This window comes from Crocodylus siamensis, chromosome 4 (assembly GCF_052110815.1).
Source record: "Crocodylus siamensis isolate JL-2025a chromosome 4, ASM5211081v1, whole genome shotgun sequence".
NCBI classification, from domain to species: domain Eukaryota; kingdom Metazoa; phylum Chordata; order Crocodylia; family Crocodylidae; genus Crocodylus; species Crocodylus siamensis.
The window spans coordinates 113,896,935-113,918,632 of NC_143398.1; the positions used below are offsets into that span (position 1 = coordinate 113,896,935).

The 21,698-nt window shown below is 48.2% G+C and overlaps 1 protein-coding gene across 1 annotated transcript in view; it reads right to left on the reverse strand.

Annotated features, from left to right (window-relative positions):
* Positions 1 to 19,886, reverse strand: part of CACNA2D4 (calcium voltage-gated channel auxiliary subunit alpha2delta 4) — a 182,736-nt gene extending 162,850 nt beyond the window's left edge. Inside the window, exons 1-2 of the mRNA XM_090041104.1 lie at positions 19,780 to 19,886; positions 15,077 to 15,158 (exon numbers count right to left, since the gene is read on the reverse strand). Of these exons, the coding sequence (XP_089897230.1) occupies positions 15,077 to 15,158; positions 19,780 to 19,886 (189 nt within the window). The remainder of the gene's footprint in view (positions 1 to 15,076; positions 15,159 to 19,779) is intronic.
* Between the last annotated feature and the right edge of the window lie 1,812 nt (positions 19,887 to 21,698).

Here is a 21,698-nt window from a genome sequence, read left to right on the forward strand (position 1 = left end):
TATGGTCCTGTAAATAACAGGTTTTTTCTCCATCACAAGCCTCATCAAGATACTACCAGTGGCTCACTTGGTGTTTCTAGCACAAGCTACAGTGTTCAACCAATCGCTATTGCTATGAGAGGGTTGACACAGGACTCCATCACCCTGGCAGCCAGCTAGGCAGCTGCATGGCATGTATAGTGTCTCCAGACATGCTTTTTTCCAGCGAAGAAAATGGCTTTCCTGTGAACCCCCCCAATTTTGGGGAAAAGGGTGCATATTGTATGTGAGAAAATACGGTAAATAATGGACTCTCCTTCACAGAAGGTTTTCAAGAAGAGTCTGGATAAGCATCCATCTGACACAGTTTAGGAATAACGTATCCTTTATCTGTGCAGGGGGTTGGACTTTTAGACACTTTCCGTATGATTCTGTGATAAATATATGAAGTTCTTTAAGCAGGGCCAAATATGGGTATGTATACTGTCACTTATTTTTGACCCTATCTTCATATAGGCAACACTCCCTCTGACTTCAAAGAGAGTTTTGTCTGAGCAAAGAGTGAGTACTGATTAAGGATTTGCCCTCTACATTGTAAACCCCGTGGGTGGCAGGGAAATCCAATCCAGATTACATATACAGCCATCCAAAAATACTCTTTATGACACATATGCAGTGGAGTTCAAATGAGGTAATATGCATTTGGAAATATTTGTATTTGAATTTCCTGACTTATTATGTACATGTGACTTGCCAACCATTACTTGCATTCATTATTTTTGTATGTGTGTGTGTTGTCTTATATAAAGGCTGTCTGTGGATCTAGTCTCCTTGAAGAACTGTTTAATGTTTCTCAACGGGCGTGTCCACATGAGCACACTCGTGTTTCTTGCCCCACCTCAAACCCCTTTGAGGTGAGCCAACAGGCACATGCAGGAACAAAAAAGTGTTTCCCGTGCTGCAAACTTGCAGTGTGGGGTGAAAATTAGACCCCTGGATACCCAGGGGTCTAAAAAAATTGATGTTTAAAAAAGCAGGAGAGGCCTTAAAAAAATCAACGTTTAAAAAAGCGAGGCAACCGGAGGCTGGGTCTTCAGCATCTCTATGGTTGGCCCCACACCCTGGTGCTGAAACATGCAGCAGGTAAAACATTGTCCAACTGATCACTGTCTCTTTCTTGCTCTCTGTCTTTATAGTGGTCTTTTGTTTTACTTGTGGAGGAACATGGATTTGGGGGTATTTTACAGAGTGACTTTGGGATTTTTTTTATCAGGGATTTTTCAGTTTTCCAATAGGGAACACCAGAATTCCTGCTAGGGAGGCCAGTGGCAGGACCCTGCCTGCTCAGAGGTGGCATCTTGGACCCACCTGGCTGTGGCTGACCTCCTGGACAAATGGGGCCAGGAGGACATGCTTTGACAGTTCAAATCAGGCCACCACACCTGGAACATCTTCCGGGTGATAGCTGCCCAGATGGCCGGGCAGGGGCACACATGGCAGTAGTGCCGCAAAAAGGCCAACCCTGTAACCACAGTCCACTGGCAGCTGGCCCAGAGGGGCAGATGCCTCTACTGGCTCTGCAGTCCCCATCCAAGTCTGGCAGGTGCACAGCAGGTCACAGACAGGCAGCAGCCCCCACAGCCAGACTGCTGCAGTGGGTAGAGGGTGCAGGGAACTCTCAGGGCTGCTTCAGCAGTCTAGCTGGCACAAGGGGTAGTGTCCCCAAATGCCAGTTGGCTGGGCCTCAGAAGCTCCTGAGAGCTAGTAGCCCTGAGCTACTTGCCAGGGCAGCTTTTTATACTGCTGGGGACAGCACAGGTGCTGGCCCCGGGCTCTAGCTCTCCCTGGCTGAAGATCTGGGAGGAGCCAGGCAGGGTTATTGTGCCCCAAGTGGCACAATTTGCTCCACAACAAAGTGCATGTCCGAGCATGTGCACTGAAGCAAAAAGCCCCGGCTCAAATTTGCACCGCTTCTATTTGAGCTGCTGCAAGCACACGTGCTTGCATGTGTGGACGCGCCCAACAGGTTTATTCATATTGTAAGGTTTAGTACAATATTTTACCAAAGGCTCCTGGAACAACTTGTTCTCCACAATGGTAAGTGGCAAGGATGCAAACTGAAGACTGCCAAGCTTGTCTTTGCTTTAATAAGATTACTAGTGAGAAAGTATTTGATCCTAACAGAGGATGAGAAAGGACCTGATAAAAGGCAATTCTAGTATGAACTGCATGTGTGTCCTTCTGGTAAAGTCTAGGTACTTGGGGCTCAGGGAATGAGAGCAGGGTGGTGTTAGATTAGAAATCTGATCCGTCTCCTGCAGGAAGTGAGGATGGAGAGTCAATGAATAGAATTTTTCGCTGTGAAAGCACTGCGCAAAACCATGTCCCACTCTGTTGCTTGTCTTGATTTCTAAATCCGTTTTTGGCAAAGCACAGTCCATTGGTATTGCATCAGACTTCAGTCATGTTCAAGAAGAAAACAAAATGCCCTCTTTCTCTTATAGGGCAGGACTCAGGATCCTTGAGCAGGGCAAGTAAAGTGTGACTATTTTGTGACTATTTTGTTGGGTTCATTTGTCAAGACTGGGTTACTTTTCAGTTATAAATCTCACTTCTTCTCTCTGAATTACACAAGTTTTTTCCAGGCTTGGTGTGTTTTTTTATTTTCTATCTGCCCCCTGGATGCAATGGCAGTTTTCCTTAGTATCCTAGGCACACCACTAGATACATTATCTGGAGCTAAGCTCTGTGTTACAACCCTATTTACTCTGAACCTACTGACCAGATTGCACACCCTAGGGATCTGAAGTAGGGATGCTGACAGTATAAAAAATGTAGCAAGTCAAATCAACAAAGCCAGATTCAGATCCCACTCTGACCTGCTATAATACCAACCCTGTGACAAGCACAACAGAATCTCTCTTGTTAACACCTATAGCTTTGTGTGGGGACACATCATTAATGACCTTCAATGCCTCCTGAAAAATGAGAATGATCTTAAGGCAGCCTTGGAGTACAAGACTTTCCTGGCTTACAGAGATCCCACCCCAATCTCAAATGTGTCTCTCAAGCAACAGGTTACCCAACTCCTATTCTCACAGAGGCACCAGGCCTTGTAATGAACCCAGATGCAAGCTGCAATTCCTCATCAATACAAACCACATCATCACTATACTAAATTACATAGATTATAGCATACAGGGTTATACCATAGTTTGCTCATAGTGCTCCTCTGCTGTCTAAATTGGACAGATGGGATGGTCCCAATATGAAAGAATGCTCTGACATGATATGACATCAATCTCAGAAAGACACAAAAGCCAATGATAGAATAACTTTAAAAACCAACTTGAATACAAAATTGCAGAACAGGAAAACATCCACAGACTGGATATGTTAAGTATAGTCTCAACAGAGACTGGATTTGTATCATTACCTGGACTAGCTTTTATAACTCACTATGTTCTTCGTTGAATTAACTGCTTTGTTTATCCCATTTGATCTCTTCAGTGTACCTTGGCCTCTCTCAGCACTGTTCCCTTCCTTTCCTCCCCCTTTCCCTATCCTTTATATTTAAATTAATTTATTCCTTTCTGTTTAGGACCCCTGCTCTCTGCAAGTCCATTCACTGCATCTAATGAAATAGGCTATAGCTTATGAAAGCTTATGCCACTCTGAATAGGTTAGTTTGTGAGGTGCTACCCTGACCTGCCTTCATTCTTAGTAATATTATAGTAGTACCCACAATCCCTGGTTCTGTACAATCCCTAGCCCAAACAACTAGGGCTGTGTAAAATGGCACTGTTCCATTTTGCCTTGAGTTTTGAGGCTTTGATGGAACAGCGTTTTGTATCAAATTTCATTTTGATTCGAAACAGCTGTTCTGTTTTGCTTTGTCTAAACAGTGAGGCTGTTTCAACTCTGTTTCAACGTTTCACTAGATCTGCCGCAGACAGGGAGTCAGCCCAGCTGGACTAACTTCCCATCCCCCAGCGCTGGATCAGGCTGGGGGGGCAAGAGTCAGCCCAGCTGGTTTGACCTCCTGTTCCCCACCCGGTCTAGTGCCGGGAATGGGAAGTCAGCCCAGCTGGACTGACTTCCATCCCCAGCACTATGGTTGAAACATTTCGACTAGCCTCATTTTGTTTTGAGGCTGTTTTGAGGCCCTTTGTTTCATTTTGATTTTGCTGTTTTGACCTTGAAATGAGTCAAAACAGTGTTGAAACAAAATGGCCGGCAAAATTTCACACAGCCCTACAAACAACCTTCAGTCTAAAGAGAAGACACACAGAAGGAAAAGAGGCACAGAGAGAAATGGCTTGGTTACAGCTGCACAGCAAGTCAGTGGCTGAGTTCATAGATTTATAGATTCATAGATGTTAGGGTCGGAAGGGACCTCAATAGATCATAGAACCTGACCCCCTGCATAGACAGGAAAGAGTGCTGGGTTCAGATGACCCCAGCCAGATGCCCATCCAACCTCCTCTTGAAGACCCCCAGGGTAGGGGAGAGCACCACCTCCCTTGGGAGCCCACTCCAGACCTTGGCCACTCTAACTGTGAAGAAGTTCCTCCTAATGTCCAGTTTAAATCTGGTCTCTGCTAGCCATTATTCTTGTGACCTCCAGGGGGACCTTGGTGAGTAGAGCCTCACCAATTCCCTTCTGTGCCCCCATGATGAATTTATAGGCAGCCACAAGGTTGCCTCTCAACCTTCTCTTGTGGAGGCTGAAGAGGTCCAGGTGCCTTAGTCTCTCCTCGTAGGGCTTGGCCTGAAAGCCCTTAACCATATGCGTGGCCCTCCTCTGGACCCTCTCCAGGTTATCCACATCCCTCTTGAAGTGTGGTGCCCAAAACTGCACGCAGTACTCCAGCTGCAGTCTGACCAGCGCCCGATAGAGGGGAAGTATCACCTCCTTGGTTCTGTTTGTCATGCATCTGCTGATGCATGATAAAGTGCAGTTAGTTTTCTGATGACTTAGTCACACTGATGACTCATGTTCATCTTGGAGTCCACTAGGACTCCAAGATCCCTTTCTGCTTCCGTACTACCAAGCAAGTCATTTCCTGTCCAGGTCTGCCTGTAGTTGTTCCCTGCCCTCCGGTGTGCCCACTTCTCCCCACAGTTTTGTATCACCCGCAAACTTGAACAGAGTACACTTCACTCCCTCATCCAAGTCACTGATGAAGACATTGAAGAGTATCGGTCCAAGGACTGAGCCCTGCAGGACCCCACTACCCACTTCCTTCCAGGTCGATACCGACCCATCAACTACCACTCTCTGGGTACAACCCTCTAGCCAATTTGCCACCCACCAGACTGTGTAATCATCCAAGTCATGGCCTCTTAACTTGTTTACCAGTATGGAGTGGGATACCTTGGAGGTAGAGCCATGGGCTAGGGATAGACATTACACATAAATCGTTTTAAGTAATCAGAAACTGGTTTAAACTTAGAATCATAGGGCTGGAAGGGACCCTGAAGGCTCATTGGGTCCAGCCCCCTGCATGAGCAGAAAAGACACCTGGGATCAGGTGACCCCAGCTAGGTGACTGTCCAGTCTTCTCTTGAAAACCTCTAGGGTAGATGATTGCACCACATCTGGGGGGAGCTTGTTCCATAGTCTGGACACTCTAGTTGAGAAGAAGTTTTTCCTAATGTTCAGCCTGAAAGTATCTTCCAGGAGTTTGTGGCCATTGTTTCTAGTTTTCCCCCACGGTGCCCTGGTGAACAGTTGTTCACCGAGCCCCTGATGTACACCTCTGATATAGCGGTAAGCTGCAATCAGGTCCTCTCTCAGCCTTCTTTTCTCTAGACTAAGGAGTCCGAGATCTCTCAGCCTCTCCCCGTATGGCTTGCCATGCAAGTCCCTGATCATACAGGGGCCCTCTTCTGAACCCTCCTGAGCTTTAGCACATCCTTGTTGAAGAGCAGCGCGCAGAACTGGACACAGTATTCCAGCTGCAGCTGCACCAATGTTGAGTAAAGGGGGAGAATCACTTATTTGGTTTTACTGGAGATGCATTGATTGATGCATGTCAGGCTTTTATTAGCCCTAACAGCTACTGCATCACATTGCCAGCTCATATTCATGCTGGCATCTAGTGTTACCCCAGATTCCTTTCATTTGTAGTGCTGGTCAAGTTAGCGATGCCCATCCTGTAGGTGTGCTGGGGTTCTTCCTTCCCAGATGCAGCACTTTGCATTTCTCTACATTGAACCTTAGCTGGTTTTGGTTCTGCCCAACATGCCAGCCTGTCTAGGTCTGTTTGTATCTGCAGCCTATCTGCGGGTCTGTCTGCACAACCCCATTTCTTGGTGTTGTCTGTGAAGTTAGCCAATGGGCTTTTCACCCCATCATCCAGGCTGTTGATGAAAAGATTGAACAGTACTGGGCTAAGTACCAACCCCTTGGGTATGCCGCTGCCCACATCTCACCAGGACAACACCGATCCATTCACTTGGACTCTCTGTGTCTTATCCTGCAACCAGTTTCACATTCACTTGATGGTCCTGCAGTTGAGCCTGATATCTTCCAATTTTCTGATCCGTATTTCATCGGATACTAGGTCAAAGGCTTTCTGGAAGTTGAGGTATATGATCTCAACCACTTTTTTTCTTGTCCAGGTGACAAGTCATAGAAAGAAATGAGGTTGGTCAGACAAGACCTCCCCATTATGAAACCATGCTGGCTCTCATTCAGTATCATGCTTTCTGCAAATTTGTCACATATAGCCTCTTTGATGAATGTTTCTAGGATTTTCCCTGGGTTAGTCTGTGAGGTGCTACCCTGCCCTGCCTTCATTCATAGTAATATTATAGTAGCACCTACAATCCTACAAGTAGTACCTACTATAAGTAGTATCTATTTGTAACAGAACAGACATTCAGTGCATATAAATCAGTTTGAAAATGTCTGAAACAGGTTTGAGATAAACCTGGTTGAATGTAGTATCAGACTTAGCTGATTTGGGTCAAACCAGTTTATGCAATGTCTGTCCCAGACCCCTTGCTGGTTTAAGTTAAATCAGACTCCCCCAGCATCTGGGCATGCTCTCTGGGTTGGGCAGGGCTCTCTGTTCCACAGCAGAGCTGGCCCCTCCCCTCTGCTCTCTGGTTGCAGCTTGGTAGAGACTTGCAGGCACAGCAGGGTCTGCTGGCTTCCCTGTGCTGCTCTTCCTCCTTCCCCCCACTCATAGCTTAAGGAGAGATGCCTTCCTGCTCTCTCCCACAGCACAGACTGTAGCCAGCATGTGGTATGTGCTAATGCTGTGTAAGGCAGATAGGACAGTATCTGCCTAGGCTTTTTGGAGCTAATCAACAGCTCAGCTGTAATGTCCCTGCATTCCTTCCTTTGGAAAAAGCTGTTTAAGAAGAGCTTGAACTAATGAGTGAGGCTTTGTTTTCTGATGGGGCACTAAATGCTGATAAGAGATATGATAAGTGCTCTGTTATCAAGGGGGCAGCGAATCTCTTCCTAATCACAGCATCTTGCCAAGGCCTGGCCATCCTCCCTCAGCTCAGCCCTGTAGAAGGGAAGGGAGGGCTGCTCTAGTGCAACCTGGCTTCTAGACTGAGCCACTGCAGGCATGTGCTGGCATTGTTTCAGTCAAGAGGGGATGTCTGTATAGTTACAAAGTGATTTAGCCTAGCCAGGTCCTGCCCACATACTCAGATTTTGCCCACAGCATGCAGCCAGCATACGACACATTTAACTTATATACAATCTTCTCAGGTTGGACATATGGCTCTGTTCCTTGAACTGCTGCCAGAGGAAATGCAATTACAGCTAAGAGCAACCGGACGAGGCTAGACCTGGCTTCCTAGGTTCCTTACCATGATTGACAGTCTGCCTACACCACCTTTTACTATCACAAGAGCCATCAGTGTGACACATGCTTTGGTACTAGCCAGTTTTACAGTGTAACTGGAATCCAGTGTGGACACTATTCTGACTTTCATACTTTTATCCCCCAATTCCTTTCTAGCAGAGAGGCCCCTTGATGTTGGGGTCATTAGGATGATTACTGTGCTCATGAATGACTGGTGCCTTCCGAGTGTATTTAAAATGTGGGTTTGGCATTCGCAAATATTTGAAACCGCAAATGCTGAACCTGTAAATACTGAGTGTTTCCTGTATATCACTTCCCCAAGTCACACATACAGACTTCAAGTTAGCTATCTGTAAGCAGAATTTAGAGATTCAAACTTGTAGTAAGCAAACTCATTGTTTAAAATTATTAACAAGCTGTTAATTTCAGTGAAAACCTAAGACGTATTTTTGCTATGTTAATCAATTGACAGTATATCCTATCGGAGTTTATGGACCTCGTGAATCAGAGATAATGCGTCAAAGTCCCTGCTATTGTAAATGGGAAAAATTCCATTGAAGGCACTAAAGCTGCACCACTTAAGTCAGCCAAAAATTTGGCTCAATGTTCCCAATCTGAAGGTTTTTGACTCCGAGGAAGCTTAAGATTTGGAGGATGTGAAGTTTACATTTCTTGTCCTGAAGTTGCAGAATTATGGATTAGAGAACCATGTCTGATGAGCTAGTCAGGGTGAAACACTAATTAGTTCTGAGTTATGTTAGTTTTATATAACTGCTTTAAGACCTGGCATTACAATTGCTTCAGGGAACAGAGGCTGGAAAGGCATTTATCTGGAATAACATAGTAAATAGCACATCCTGCATTTGTGTAACTAAATGAACTAAATGACCTTTGATATCCCTTCCAACTCACTGGGCATGTCTACACATGCATTTACTCTGGCCCAAATTTACTGCGGTGTAAAATACTCTGGAGTAAAGGTTTCATCTACACATGTGGTGATTAAGGAGCAGATTCCCCTGCAGTCCTGCAATGGGCCTCTGCCACCCCTGTGGGGAGCTCCAGGCTCCCCCTGGGTGCTAGCCCAGCGGTGAGCAGAGAACACTTCCTGGCCCCTGCTGCCAGAGTGGAGCGGGGACAATGTTTTCTTGCCTTAGCAGCAGGGAGCTCCTGGCCCTGGCTTTCTCATAAGGGCTTGGGCCTTGAAAAGAGCTCCAGGGGAGGGGAAGGACCCATCCCCCAGCCCTGATCTGCTGGTGGTACAGCTAGCAACTAGCAAGGAGATGGTGGATCAGGACAGGGACTGGGACCTACCCCACCCCTGCAGCTCTTTCCAAGCCCCATGCCTTGATCACCTGATCAGGGCAGGGGGCTGGGACCTGCCCCTGACCAGGACAGTTCCTGGCCAGGCCTGGGCTGCACAGGGAAGTCTGCACGTGCAGCCAGAAGCTGGCTCGGGACTGCCCAAAACAGGACGGTTTCCAGCTACCTCCAGGATGCTCATGCTTCAGCCAGCTCTAGGCTGAGCAAGGAACTGTCCCCATCCAGGGGGCTCCCAGCCCCTGATCCATGCTCTCAATTGTGGTCATGGAGTGGGGGCTGGGGAGCTTGTTCCCACAGACTTTGTTCCCAGCCCTCGTGGAGTAGGGGTTGTGATCATGAAGCAGGGGCTGAGGCTCATTGGGGGAAGGGGAAGATGAGGGCGGAGGAGACATCAGACTGCCAGACCAAACAACACTCACAACTAAAGCTCAGACCAGACCAACAAGCGAAATGAGCGAACAGGTAACCAATGGGGGCCAGGGCTAGGGGGCAGTACACACATCCACAGGAGGCCTCAAATGCCTCTACACAAACACTCGTAGCATGGGAAACAAGCAGGAGGAACTCACCCTCCTGATGGCTGACACCAGCCCGGACATAGTGGGGATCACGGAAACATGGTGGGACTCTATGCATGACTGGGTGATGAATGTCAAGGGCTATAGGTTGTACAGGAGGGACAGGATAGGAAGGAGAGGTGGGGGCATGGCACTCTATATCAAGGACAAATACACATCCTCATCAATTAGCAAGGAGTCAGAGGAGGGGCACTCTTAGGTGATTTGGGTTAGAGTACAAGGCAGTCGAGGGGAGAGAGACTTAACGGTGGGGGTCTACTACAGACCTCCCAACCAGGGGGAAGAGCTTGACCAGGAATTCTTAGGTCAGCTCACAGAGGTAGTGAAGGCTAAAGATGTGGTTGTCATGGGGGACCTGAACTTCCCAGACATCTGCTGGGAGGAGCAGTCAGCCAGGTCTGACCGTTCACGTAGGTTCTTAGAGTGCAGGACCTCTATCTAACCCAGGAGGTGCACAGCCTCACCGGGGGGATGCCTTGTTGGACCTAGTGCTGGCCATGGGTGATGACCTGGTGAGGGGGCTGAGGGTGCTCGACCACCTAGGTGACAGAGATCATCGCCTGCTGGAATTTACCATCCAGCGCAAGGTGACAAAGGCATGCAGTAAGGCAGCAGCCCTAGACTTTAGGAGGGCAAACTTCAACGAGCTAAGGAGGATAGTTGGGGATGTGCTGAGGTCCCAGAGGGGAGGGGAGCCAGATGTCCAAGTGTGCGGGAGCAGGTGAACCAGCGGGCTTTGGAGCTCGCTGGGCTGGCCCCCCCAACGGGAACGCCTTCGCCCCGGCGCCGGAAGGCGGGGAAAACATTTACCTCTTGCAGGTGTGTGGCAGGAGAGTCCAGCTCAAAAGCAGCGCCGGAACGAGGGGCAGCGGAAACGGAACCGGAAGCGCCACAGCGAATGGCGGACACCAGTGAGGAGGCGGAGGGGCGGATCCGCGCCGCCCGAGGCTGGATTCACACATTTTGGGGCAGCAGTAAGGCTCCACTGAGGCGCGCAACCGAGAGGCGGTGACCCAGAGCGGAGACGGGTTGACCGCGACGTTCAGGAGTGTCTGGCTCCGGCGGGAGCAGGGCAAGGGAAAGCCCTAAGGATCAAAGGGGCAGGCAGACTGTTGGCGGCGTGCCCACAGCGTCAAATCACTGGGCGGGCCCAGAGGGAGGGCTGAGGATATCCATTGAGGAAGGCCCCAGAGAAAGAAACAGGACCCTGCTCGAGGCAAGAACGGGGGGCTCCACTTCAGGCAGAGGTGGCATTGACGTTATTCCTCCACCACTTCTGGTGAGGTTTGGATTTACACTAGAAGACGGAGCCATAGAGAGGTTTCTACGCGGAGGCACGGGCGAGGGTGTAGGGGTGGAGGAGCCCTCACCAGCTCCCCGACGGACATAAGGTCTCATTTCTGGACGCGCACGTGCCAGATAGTCCATCTGAACCAGGAATCATCAAAGTCGTGGCAGGCGAGTTTGGTGAGTGTAGCCCAGAGGGTGAGCGCCTTGTATCCTTAAGGGGCCACTTCGACTAAGCAGAACAACTCAGCTAGTCGACTTGGAGACACCAAGGAGAGTGGTTGCTCCTTAAGGAGGCGATCCTCCAAGCCCAAAGGAAGGTAATCCCAATGAGGATCAAAGGGAGCAGGAGAGCACACAAGCCTCCATGGCTCACTAAAAGCATCTGGGAATGTCTCCTTGCTAAAAAGGAGGCATATACCCAATGGAAAGAAGGGGTCATCACCAGGGATGACTATTCTGCAGTCGCTTGGGGTTGTAGGGGGCAGTTAGGAAGGCCAAGGCAGAGATGGAATTAGGACTAGCTTCTCAGATTAAGGACAATAAGAAGTCCTTTTTTAAATACATAGGGGGCAAAAAGAAGGTCCCGGGTAACGTGGGGCCCTTGCAGGACATGTTGGGAAATTTGGTCATCACACCAGATGACAAAGCTAAAATGTTTAATGATTTCTTTGTCTCTGTCTTCCTAAGTAGGGACCAGAACAGCCACCACCCTGCTGGGCCCCCCTTGGGCCCCAGGGGAGGCACACCTGGGCCAAAGGTTAGCATGGAACTAGTTAGGGGGCTTCTGGAGGGGCTGGACGTGTTCGAGTCAGCCGGCCCGGACAATCTCCACCCTAGAGTCCTAAAGGAACTGGCCGAGGTCATTGCAGGACCCCTGGCACGGCTTTATGAGCATTCGTGGTGCTCTGGTGTGGTCCCAGAGGACTGGAAGAGGGCCAACATGGTTCCCATCTTCAAAAAGGGGAGGAAGGAGGACCCAGGAAACTATAGGCCAGTTAGTCTTACCTCAATCCTTGGCAAGCTGTTTGAGAAAATTATGCTGGCACACATCCAGGAGGTGCCAGCAGGGGACTGCATGCTTAGGGGCAACCAACACGGGTTCATCAGTGGCAGGTCCTGTCAGACCAACCTGGTGGCCTTCTATGATCAGATTACCAGATCATTAGATGCAGGGGTAGCAGTGGACATAGTCTTCCTGTACTTCCAGAAGGCATTCGACACTGTCTCTCACCCTGTTCTCATTAAGAAACTGGGGGACTTTGGTGTCGATGCCCACACACTCAATTGGGTCACCAACTGGCTGGAGGGCCACACCCAGAGGGCGGTAGTGGATGGGTCCTTCTCAACCTGGAAGGACGTGGGCAGTGCGGTTCCATAGGGCTTGGTCCTCGGGCCCGCACTGTTCAACATCTTCATCAGCGATTTGGATGAGGGGGTAAAAAGCACCCTGTTCAAATTTGCTGATGACACTAAGATGTGGGGGGACATGGGCAGGCTACAATCAGACCTAGACAGGCTACAAGGGTGGGCGGATGTGAATAGGATGGGATTCAACACAGACAAGTGCAAGGTGTTGCACATGGGGAGGAAGAACCGGCACCACACTTACAGGTTGGGGAACTCCCCTCTTGCCAGCATGGAGACGGAAAAGGATCTTGGAGTCGTCATTGACTCCATGATGAACATGGGCCGGCAGTGTGGGGAGGCAGTCAAGAAGGCCAACCGTACCCTGTCATGCATCCACAGATGCATCTCGAGCAGGTCCAGGGAGGTGATCCTCCCCCTCTATGCGGCACTGGACAGGCCACAGCTGGAGTACTGTGTCCAGTTCTGGGCGCCACACTTCAAGAGGGACGTGGACGATATGGAAAGAGTTCAGAGGAGGGCCACTCATATGATCAGGGGTCAGCAGGCCAGGCCTTATGAGAAGAGGCTACGGGACCTGAACCTGTTTAGCCTCCACAAGAGAAGGTTAAGGGGGGACCTTGTGGCCTGCTACAAACTGGTCAGGGGGGATCAGCAGGTATTGGGGGAGTCCCTGTTCCCCCGTGCGCTGCCAGGAGTGACCAGGAATAACGGTCACAAGCTGGCGGAGGGTAAGTTTAGATTAGATATTAGGAGGCGCTGCTTCACAGTCAGGGCGGCTAGGGCCTGGAACCGGCTTCCAGGGGAAGTGGTGCAGGCTCCTAGCCTGGGGATTTTTAAAAGAAAGTTAGATGAGCACCTTGCCGGGGTCATCTGACCCCGGTGCTCTTTCCTGCCAAGGCAGGGGGTCGGACTAGATGATCTACCTAGGTCCCTTCCGACTCTAGCTACTATGAAACTATGAAGATGCATCTCAAGCAGGTCCAAAGAGGTGATCCTCCCCCTCTATGCGGCACTGGTCAGGCCGCAGCTGGAGTACCGCGTCCAGTTCTGGGCGCCGCACTTCAAGAGGGATGTGGACAGCATGGAGAGCGTCCAGAGGAGGGCCACTCGCATGATCAGGGGACAACAGGGGCCCTATGAGGAGAGGCTATGGGACTTGAACCTGTTCAGCCTCCAAAAGAGAAGGCAGAGGGGGGATCTAGTGGCCTGTTACAAACTAGTCAAAGGGGACCAGCAGGCACTGGGGAGTCCCTGTTCCCCCGAGCACTACCAGGAATGACTAGAAATAACAGTCACAAGCTGGCAGAGGGTAGGTTTAGGCTGGATATCAGGAAGCACTACTTCACAGTCAGGGCGGCTAGGATCTGGAACTACCAAGAGAAGTGGTGCTGGCTCCTACCCTGGGGGCTTTTAAGAGGAGGTTGGATGAACATCTTGCTGGGGTCATTTGACCCCAGTATTATTTCCTGCTATGGCGGGGGGTCAGACTGGATGATCTACTCAGGTCCCTTCTGACCCTAGAAACTATGAAACTATGAAACAAACTCCCAGCCTGTTCCTAGCCCCCTCTCCACAACTGCAGTCGGGGCTAGGAACAAACTCCCAGTGCCTGTTCTGCAATTGTGATTAGGGAGCGGGGGCTGGAAGCTCCCTGCTGCTGGCGCAGGGGGGCATTAGTGGGGGCTAAGGAGCTTGTTACTAACCTTGAGTAAATTTGCTACTTGCATTTGCAGGTAGCAGATTTACTGGGGATTAGGGATGTATACTGCAAAGTAAGCATGTACACGTGTAGATGCACATGCATGGGCTACTGATGCCTCCTGAGTCAGGGAGGCATGTGCCCCCCCAGCAGCCAGTCAGCAACTGGTCTCGCCAACTGCGGCGTGGGGAATCAGCGGCACTCCTGGAAGTGCCAGTGGCACTTTTCCTGGTGCCCCCACTCCCCAGCCAGTGCTCCCCAGCCTGCCTTCCTGCTCCACTGCCTGTCACCTAACGGTGGAGCGCTGGCTGTCAGGGGCTGCACATACACTCCCGTGCACCCTACACACCACCACTGTGCACATGCTTACTTGGCAGTAAACTATGCTAATATGAAGTTAAGTGTCTCCTGTAGACGTGCCCTTTGATTCTATAATTCTAGGAACTACCCTGAAACTCAAGAAACAGAGAGTTTTCAAGCAAGATTTAAAGAGATGTAAGGGACCCACAGGGAGAAGAACAGATGAGAAATGAACCAGGAACTCCTTGCTGAGATAACTTAGAAAACAAGAGGACAGTATCAGGTGTTAGGTCAGAGTGAACAGATGGAGAATAGGTGGGTATGCAGTAAGTAATGGAGGAGAGAAGTAAATGGTCCTAAGGGGACAGAGGTGGATTCAGAGTCAGACAGGAAAAATGAACAATACTTAGGCAGAGTATTAAAAACCAGGGGAGCATTTCATAGTTAGAACCAGAAATTGTAAGTGAGCCAGTGAAACCTGTTAAGATAGGGTGTAAGTCTGACAGTCTTGTTTACTGCAGTGGCATCCCTCTGGCCCTATGAAGGTTACAGGATGCTGATCAGGAAGCAAACCTAAATGGTCTTCAGAGTTAGTGCAGACCTATGTGTGTTTTCTCTCTCTCCCTGGTGTCCCCAGGACAGAGAGAAATAGTTGAAGAAAAAGGGAAATCTGACACCTGCAAAGCTCCTTTGCAGGTCTTGCCTACCTTCTGCAATAGGAGAGAGCCCGAATACTTTGTTGAGATGGCATATAACTCCCCACCAAAGGTATCTGCCCAGGACTTCACCCTACAGTGGAAAAAAAGAAAAACCAGTGGTGTTAATACCTCAGGAAGGTGAGTTGCATCATGTCCAAATGACACTATTCTCCTACAATAGAAGCTTGTCTTCTGTATGAAAATCACCCTGCATACCTACAACACTGAAGGCATAGTAATTACATTTGTCTCTGAGCTGCTGGCCATCAAGAGCAACTCTCAGTCTGGGATAGGTAGCTATCACCCACCTTCTTCCCCCAAGCAAGGGACCTGGACTCTGTCTGTACCTACCTGGACCTCAAACCCCTCCATTAAGCCTTTCCTTTCCTACTACCATTGTGTGTGTGCGTGTGTGTGAGTGTTTGTGCATGTGTGTGGGAACCCCAATAACTTTGTGGAGCTGTGTAGTGTGTTGCCTGTTTAATAAAACTGTTATTCTGGAACCCTGAGTTGCATTTTTGTCTTACTGACCTGCTAGCCTTGCTCCAATCTCTGCTCTCTGCCCCTCTGACTTCTGTTCTGCTGTCTGTCTGTCTGTGTCTCCGGTCCCTCTCTGCCACCTCCAAAACACTGGCTTTTCCCCTTGCTTCCACCCCAGCACCAGGTGACCCCAAGTAACCCTGGGGCACTAAGTGATCCTAAGTAACCCCGGCACCTTGACCCCGAGTAACACCAGCACTGTGACCCCAAGCCCAAGTTACCCCAAACGCCCCCTAGTTTTAACACACAGCCACAGAAGTGTGTGGTTGTGTGTCTGTATCTGTGCATGTGTGCCATAGAGTGTTCGTGTAGTTTCTGTGTGTATATATAATTTTGTATCATGCCCTCCTGTCTATCAGTGCAATATTGAGATTCTGAGCATTGATCTGGCGTGTGTCAAGTCAACACAGCCAGTGTCTGGACTCTGAGCAATAGCAGCGGTGACAGAGGCTAGGCCAGTTGTGGTGGCTGCAGCAGCTGGGCCAGCCCATCTGCAATGGTGGCAGCTGCCATTCATGCAACACCTTTAAGTGAGTGCCAAATCACCATCTATTTGTTACATTACTGGCTCTTGTGAAAATTTCATGAGTTATTTTTTAGCACTTCATCTGCTTTTGGAGTATTTCAAAGCATGTACATTTGTACAGATGGCCCTTTGAAGTGTTTAAATGGTTTCAGTTGTTACTTCTGTCTCCACCCTAAGTCACAATTTGTTGATGCTAACAAGGGTTAGCTAACTTGAGATGTTAGCTAGCATGAGAAAGAACCCAGCAAGCTTGCAGTTGGGATATCTGGATTTGCCCTTAGATTCCATAATATTTGGGGAAGGGACAATGAACTAGACTGTGAGCTTGGTTACTCTAACTAGTGTGAATCCAAAATAAAATGCTGCTTTCCCTGGAGGTCTTCCAGACTGAGACTGGTGTGAAGTGAAAGCAGATTCTGGCACATGTCTTACTGCTCTGTAAAGCACCGTGAACATTTATACCATCGTATAAATAACTGGCAATAGCAACGCCATGCAGAGATGTGCACACTGAGCACACCCCCCTCCTCATTAGAATAGATGGCCGTTGTAATTAATTGAATACTTAATCACAAATCTGTTAGATGAATCACACTAGGCAGTTCCACCTACACTCAGTTCCTTTAACAAAGGTTTACTTAGGAGGGGTCTACTTTACGGAATACCATCTGCACTCCACAGAACACACCAGTTATTCATGAGGTACAGATTTTTACCTACCATTTTCAGAGGGTTCCTCTCAGATTTAAGAACACATGAAAGCTAGAGTACCAATTCTCCACTGCCAGTTTTATGCCAGTGTAAAGCAGCAAATGGCATAGAGTTGCACTGGGGTGTAACTGGTATAACAGCACAGTGAATCTGGTATCCATCCTTTGAAGTACTAGGTGAGATTCTTCTTACTCTGAAATCAACAATTTTTTTTTTTTTTTTTTTGGCTTTTAGAGTGAATATATTGCTTTCTGCATCGTTTGTCAGCCATACCATGCTTTTAATCTGGAAAAAAAATGCAGACCATATGTGTTTGATCTGAAGACAGCATTTACTGCTCCAATTCAGACTGCTGTGCTGTCAAGCCCAGTAGGCTGGCTGTGTTTGAAGAAAAGTTGGAAAGTAAAAACAATATACCTAGCTCACCACTGAAATGAGGTAAGGTTGGACAATCAACTTCTGCCCCCTGAAGCCTGAGAGCTTGATTCCCCTAATATCACCTTTTAATCTCATGGCCACCTGAAGCAGCCAGTTTCACAATTTGCTTATACAAGACTTTTAATTTTAGAACAAGAATTTTACCACAAGGCTCAAAATCTTATTCTTACTAGAAAAAAGGCAATGATAAGAAACCAAAGCATGGGGCTTCCAGAGACAACTGCAGTACGGTTACCAGCAAAAGCAATTTTATCACCTACTGGGTTTTTTTGTCTTAGGCTATGCCTATGTCTGCCTGCTTCTGCAGCCAGGCCACCAAAATGTGCCCACATCCAGCCACTTCTGGTGGGGCAAAGTGCACTCTGGGAAGGCAGCAGCTACTGAAAGGACCACAGAGACAGAAAGGGAGAACCAGACTCTAACCTCAGTAGCTAGGAGATGATGAATAGATGGTCAAAAGGAAGGGATGAGCCATGAGAAGACACATGGGAGGGCATTATAAGGGAGTCAGGGGAGACAATGTAGGCAGACAACTGAAGACATGGGGCACACATAATGGAGATGTAAATGGCAAACAGAAGGGCAGAAACAAGTTAACATCCCTTTGAAACAAGAAGTCTTAAGGTATTTGCATGCAAAACACTCCTTTCAGTCTCAGGAAGAAACCTAAGCTTTCTTCTGCCAGTTAAGCTAATAGAACTCTTTCTCCAATACAATATTGATTTTTTCAACACTTATAGGAAAGTATTTTTTTTTGCCTCCCAAAGTCATTGCCCTGAGAAAAAAATTTCCAGGCACAACAGTGTTCTCTGCTCTCTGAGCCAAGCTATTCTGGTATGCAGAAATATCCAGATCTCTTCCGCTTCAGACAAAACGACCCATATAAACATTTACATACAATATGACCATTATATTTTTAATCTTAGAGGATTTAAGTTGCTTAAATCAGCTTAATAAGGTCAGATTTTTTTAAACTCTATTTATTCAGACCTGTTAGTGTCATGGCAATCTGCCAAATAAGGATTCAAAGCCAATATGGAACTCACTTTGTAGAATACAGCCCTTCAACAACTATCCATAACATGACTTTAAGGAAGAGTATGCATACCAACATGCAGAGTACATGCATACATATATGCACATAAGTATAGAATATATACATGTCTGTATGCACATGCCAAAGCATGTGGTAGGAAAGTCTGTACATAAATTCATATATGTTCATGTATATATGTGCACCCAAATGCAATGCATACAATACAAGGTGAATAGTATTTTGCACTGCTATGGTGCTTTCCATCTGGAGATTTTAAAGTGCTTTAAAAAGGCAGATAAGTGCCATTGCTTCCATTTTACCAATAAGGAAAGGAAGCCCAAGGAGATTAAGTGATCAGCCTGCCCATACACTAAAGTAAATGTGTGCATGTACATATGCTGCACACGTTAGTGATTGCTAGGAAAACTTTTGGTGTAGTGTTGTATGGACCTGGGGTAAGGGCACAGTAGCATACATACATAGAAGTAAAAGGAACAACAAGCCTTGCCCTGGACCATCTTGATCTAACAGGAAAAAAGATGGTTGACAAGGTACAACTTCACTCACTGATTCCTCTCATCTCATAAGAGTTCCAGATCCTGCTCTGTGCTATGGCCTTAAGGGCTGTTACAAGGCTGCATAAATAAGGAGTCTACACTGGCCTCCAGCTCTCCCAAACATCTTTAAACTAAGTCTACCTGCTGCACCAGGCAGAGCTGAGGTATTGCAACAGATACTATTGGATACCATAGCAGTCTTTAGCTTTTATATAGCACTTCATAAAGAATGTAAGACAGTATTATTATCCTCTCCCTCCTTTTTATTACAAATGGGAAAAGTGAAGCACAAGGAAGAAGTAATTTTCTCAGGGTCATGAGTAGACCAGGGTCAGAGCCAAGAACTGAACTGAGGTCTCTGGAGACCCAGTCCTTTGCCAGTGGCACCCAAACATCACTGGGTGATAACCCACAACCTTAAAAAGAGGTTGTGAAGTGAAGTGAGGGAATACCAAACTCACCTACGCTCAGAGATACACATACCACAGTCTGGCGACCAGAGCACCAGGTTGCACTGCATATTGTGAAAACAATATTTTTCCTGTGAGGTCCAGTGGGACTGATTCCCACTCCAGCCTGGATCTAGTGATCTGAAAAGGTTTTGGATCTAGAGCATGAAAACGGCCAAAGGAATAAATAAATAAAAGAGATTTTTCATACAAGTTAAGCTCTGCTGTCTTCAAGCCAAGAGTTATCTTCGTGAAGGGTGTGGGTGATGGTGGTTCTTTCAGGCAAGGCAGTGATGCTGTTACAGGAAGGACAAAAGCACTGCAAGAAAAGGGGATGATGAAGGGCAAGGTGCAGAAGGGGACTAGTAGTGGAGGTAGGCAGTAGACAGGGCAGGGTAGTACGGGCCACAGAGGGCAGAAGAGTATGTGGAGAGAGGTGTGAGGGAAACACTTACGTTTCTAGTGGTATCTTCATCTGGGACATGGTGGAGGGCAGGAGACAGCTAAGCAAGAGAAAAAGCCACAGGATGACTCCTGGCACCATTCTCCATGCAACACCCATCGGCAACAGGTCCAGTGCAGAAACGTAGATTCCCAGCCAGGTTTGCCACCCTAGGAAGGTCCCAGCACTGTCCAGGCAGGCCCCAACATGGCGTCCTGCTGGGGGTCAGGGGTCAGGCTGAAAAGCAGAGTTGTGGGGACCTGTCAGGCCACATGCAGCCACCTCTCAGTGCTGTCCCTCCTCACTGCCCCCCTCCAAGGAGAGGGTAGCTGCAATAGGACAGCAGAGCTCCACCCAGCTGCAGCAGATGAATTCTCCAGAGGTATTTGGAGGGCAGGTTCAGAAGAGGCCCCCCATGGCTGCCAGGGTGACCACTGGGTTCAGTCCAGCTTGTGTCCTGCAGAAATGGAAAAGACTTGAGGGAGCTCTGCAGCAGCCGCAGCCCCTACATAATCCACTGCGAGCCCTTTAATCCCCTTGCAGAGCAGCAACAGCAGCAGATTTAGAGAAGTGGAGTGGGATAAAATCACCCAGGATTACTCTGATTTCTGAAGACAGGCCTCAGTTTGTCCAATCAGACGTCAGAACAAGCTCCCTCCAAGCTTGTTTTAAAGGGACAGCATTGCCCCTTTAAAAAAAAATGCCTCCTGACCTTTGATTCCTGCTGAGCAGCACTTCTCCTTTTCATGTGGTGAGTGCTTTCAGATTGTCATAATGTCTTCTCCACTCTGCTTTCCATCATTTCACAACAAACTGTTGATTTGCTTTTATGTCTCATCCTTTCCCAACTTTGTCTTGCAGGTACTAAATATAGTGAACAATAACATGAATGACTGGTGCCTCCCAAGACTGAGTGGAGGGCCACAATTTGCAGGCAGCAGCACTGGTGGCAAGCGGCATTGGTGCAGATGCTGCTGGTGGCAGGGTGGGGGGTGGTGGGCAGCAAGCAGGGGCCACCTGCAGACATCAGTGGTGGCGAGCGGAGACTGCCTGCAGACGCCAGTGGCAGTGGGGGTGGGGGGCAAATGGCGAGTGGCGACCACTTGCAGAAGCTGGCAGGAGTGGCATCAGTGGCCAATCTCAGGGGTACACATGCTCCCCCCCCCCCATATCTCCCTTATGAGTCATCTATGAACAAAATCCTGCTTTCCCTTATGCCTATGCATGCAACCCTATTAAGTCACAAAGGCTACCCAGGTATAAGGAGTAACGTGAACAGGGCAGCTGGATTTGGCTCTGAGCTCAATTACACTCTTGTGCTTGGATACTTGATTAATATAATTATCACAGAGTTCAGTGATGATCAGACCTGGAGCCCCACTGGCCAGGAACTGTTAAATTTGTCAGCTTAACACAGTCTATGTCACAAAGAATGAATGATCTATGATAACATCTAAGGGCTGGAGATAAAAGTAAGAAGGGGAAGGAAAAAGGACAACAAGCATAAATTGCTGTAAAAGAAGAACCAAGACTGCCAGTTAATTAGTCATCTGTAAATGTGAGTAATTTTTAATAATAGAGTTCAATAGCTTAATGGAGGAAACAGCCCAGATGGCCATATCCGTGGTTCTCAGCCTGGTCTGGCTACTGCTGCCAAAGCCAGGCAAAGGTACTCCCACATGCCTCATGCACAGCCAGATCAGGAAATGGCTATAGTAGAAGTGCATGCATTTATCAGATAACTTTAATGCAGTTGGAAGTGGCTGCTCTTCCTGCAGACCTGCTCATCTTGGAAACAGAGACACATGGGAAAGTTCCCCCAGCAGGATTGGACCACGAAGGGTTGCAGCAAGAGTGCTCTCTCCTGCCTGCTTTACCAGGTAACCCTAATGCAGGCAGGAGCCCACATTTATGACACAGCCCTTCTCAGTC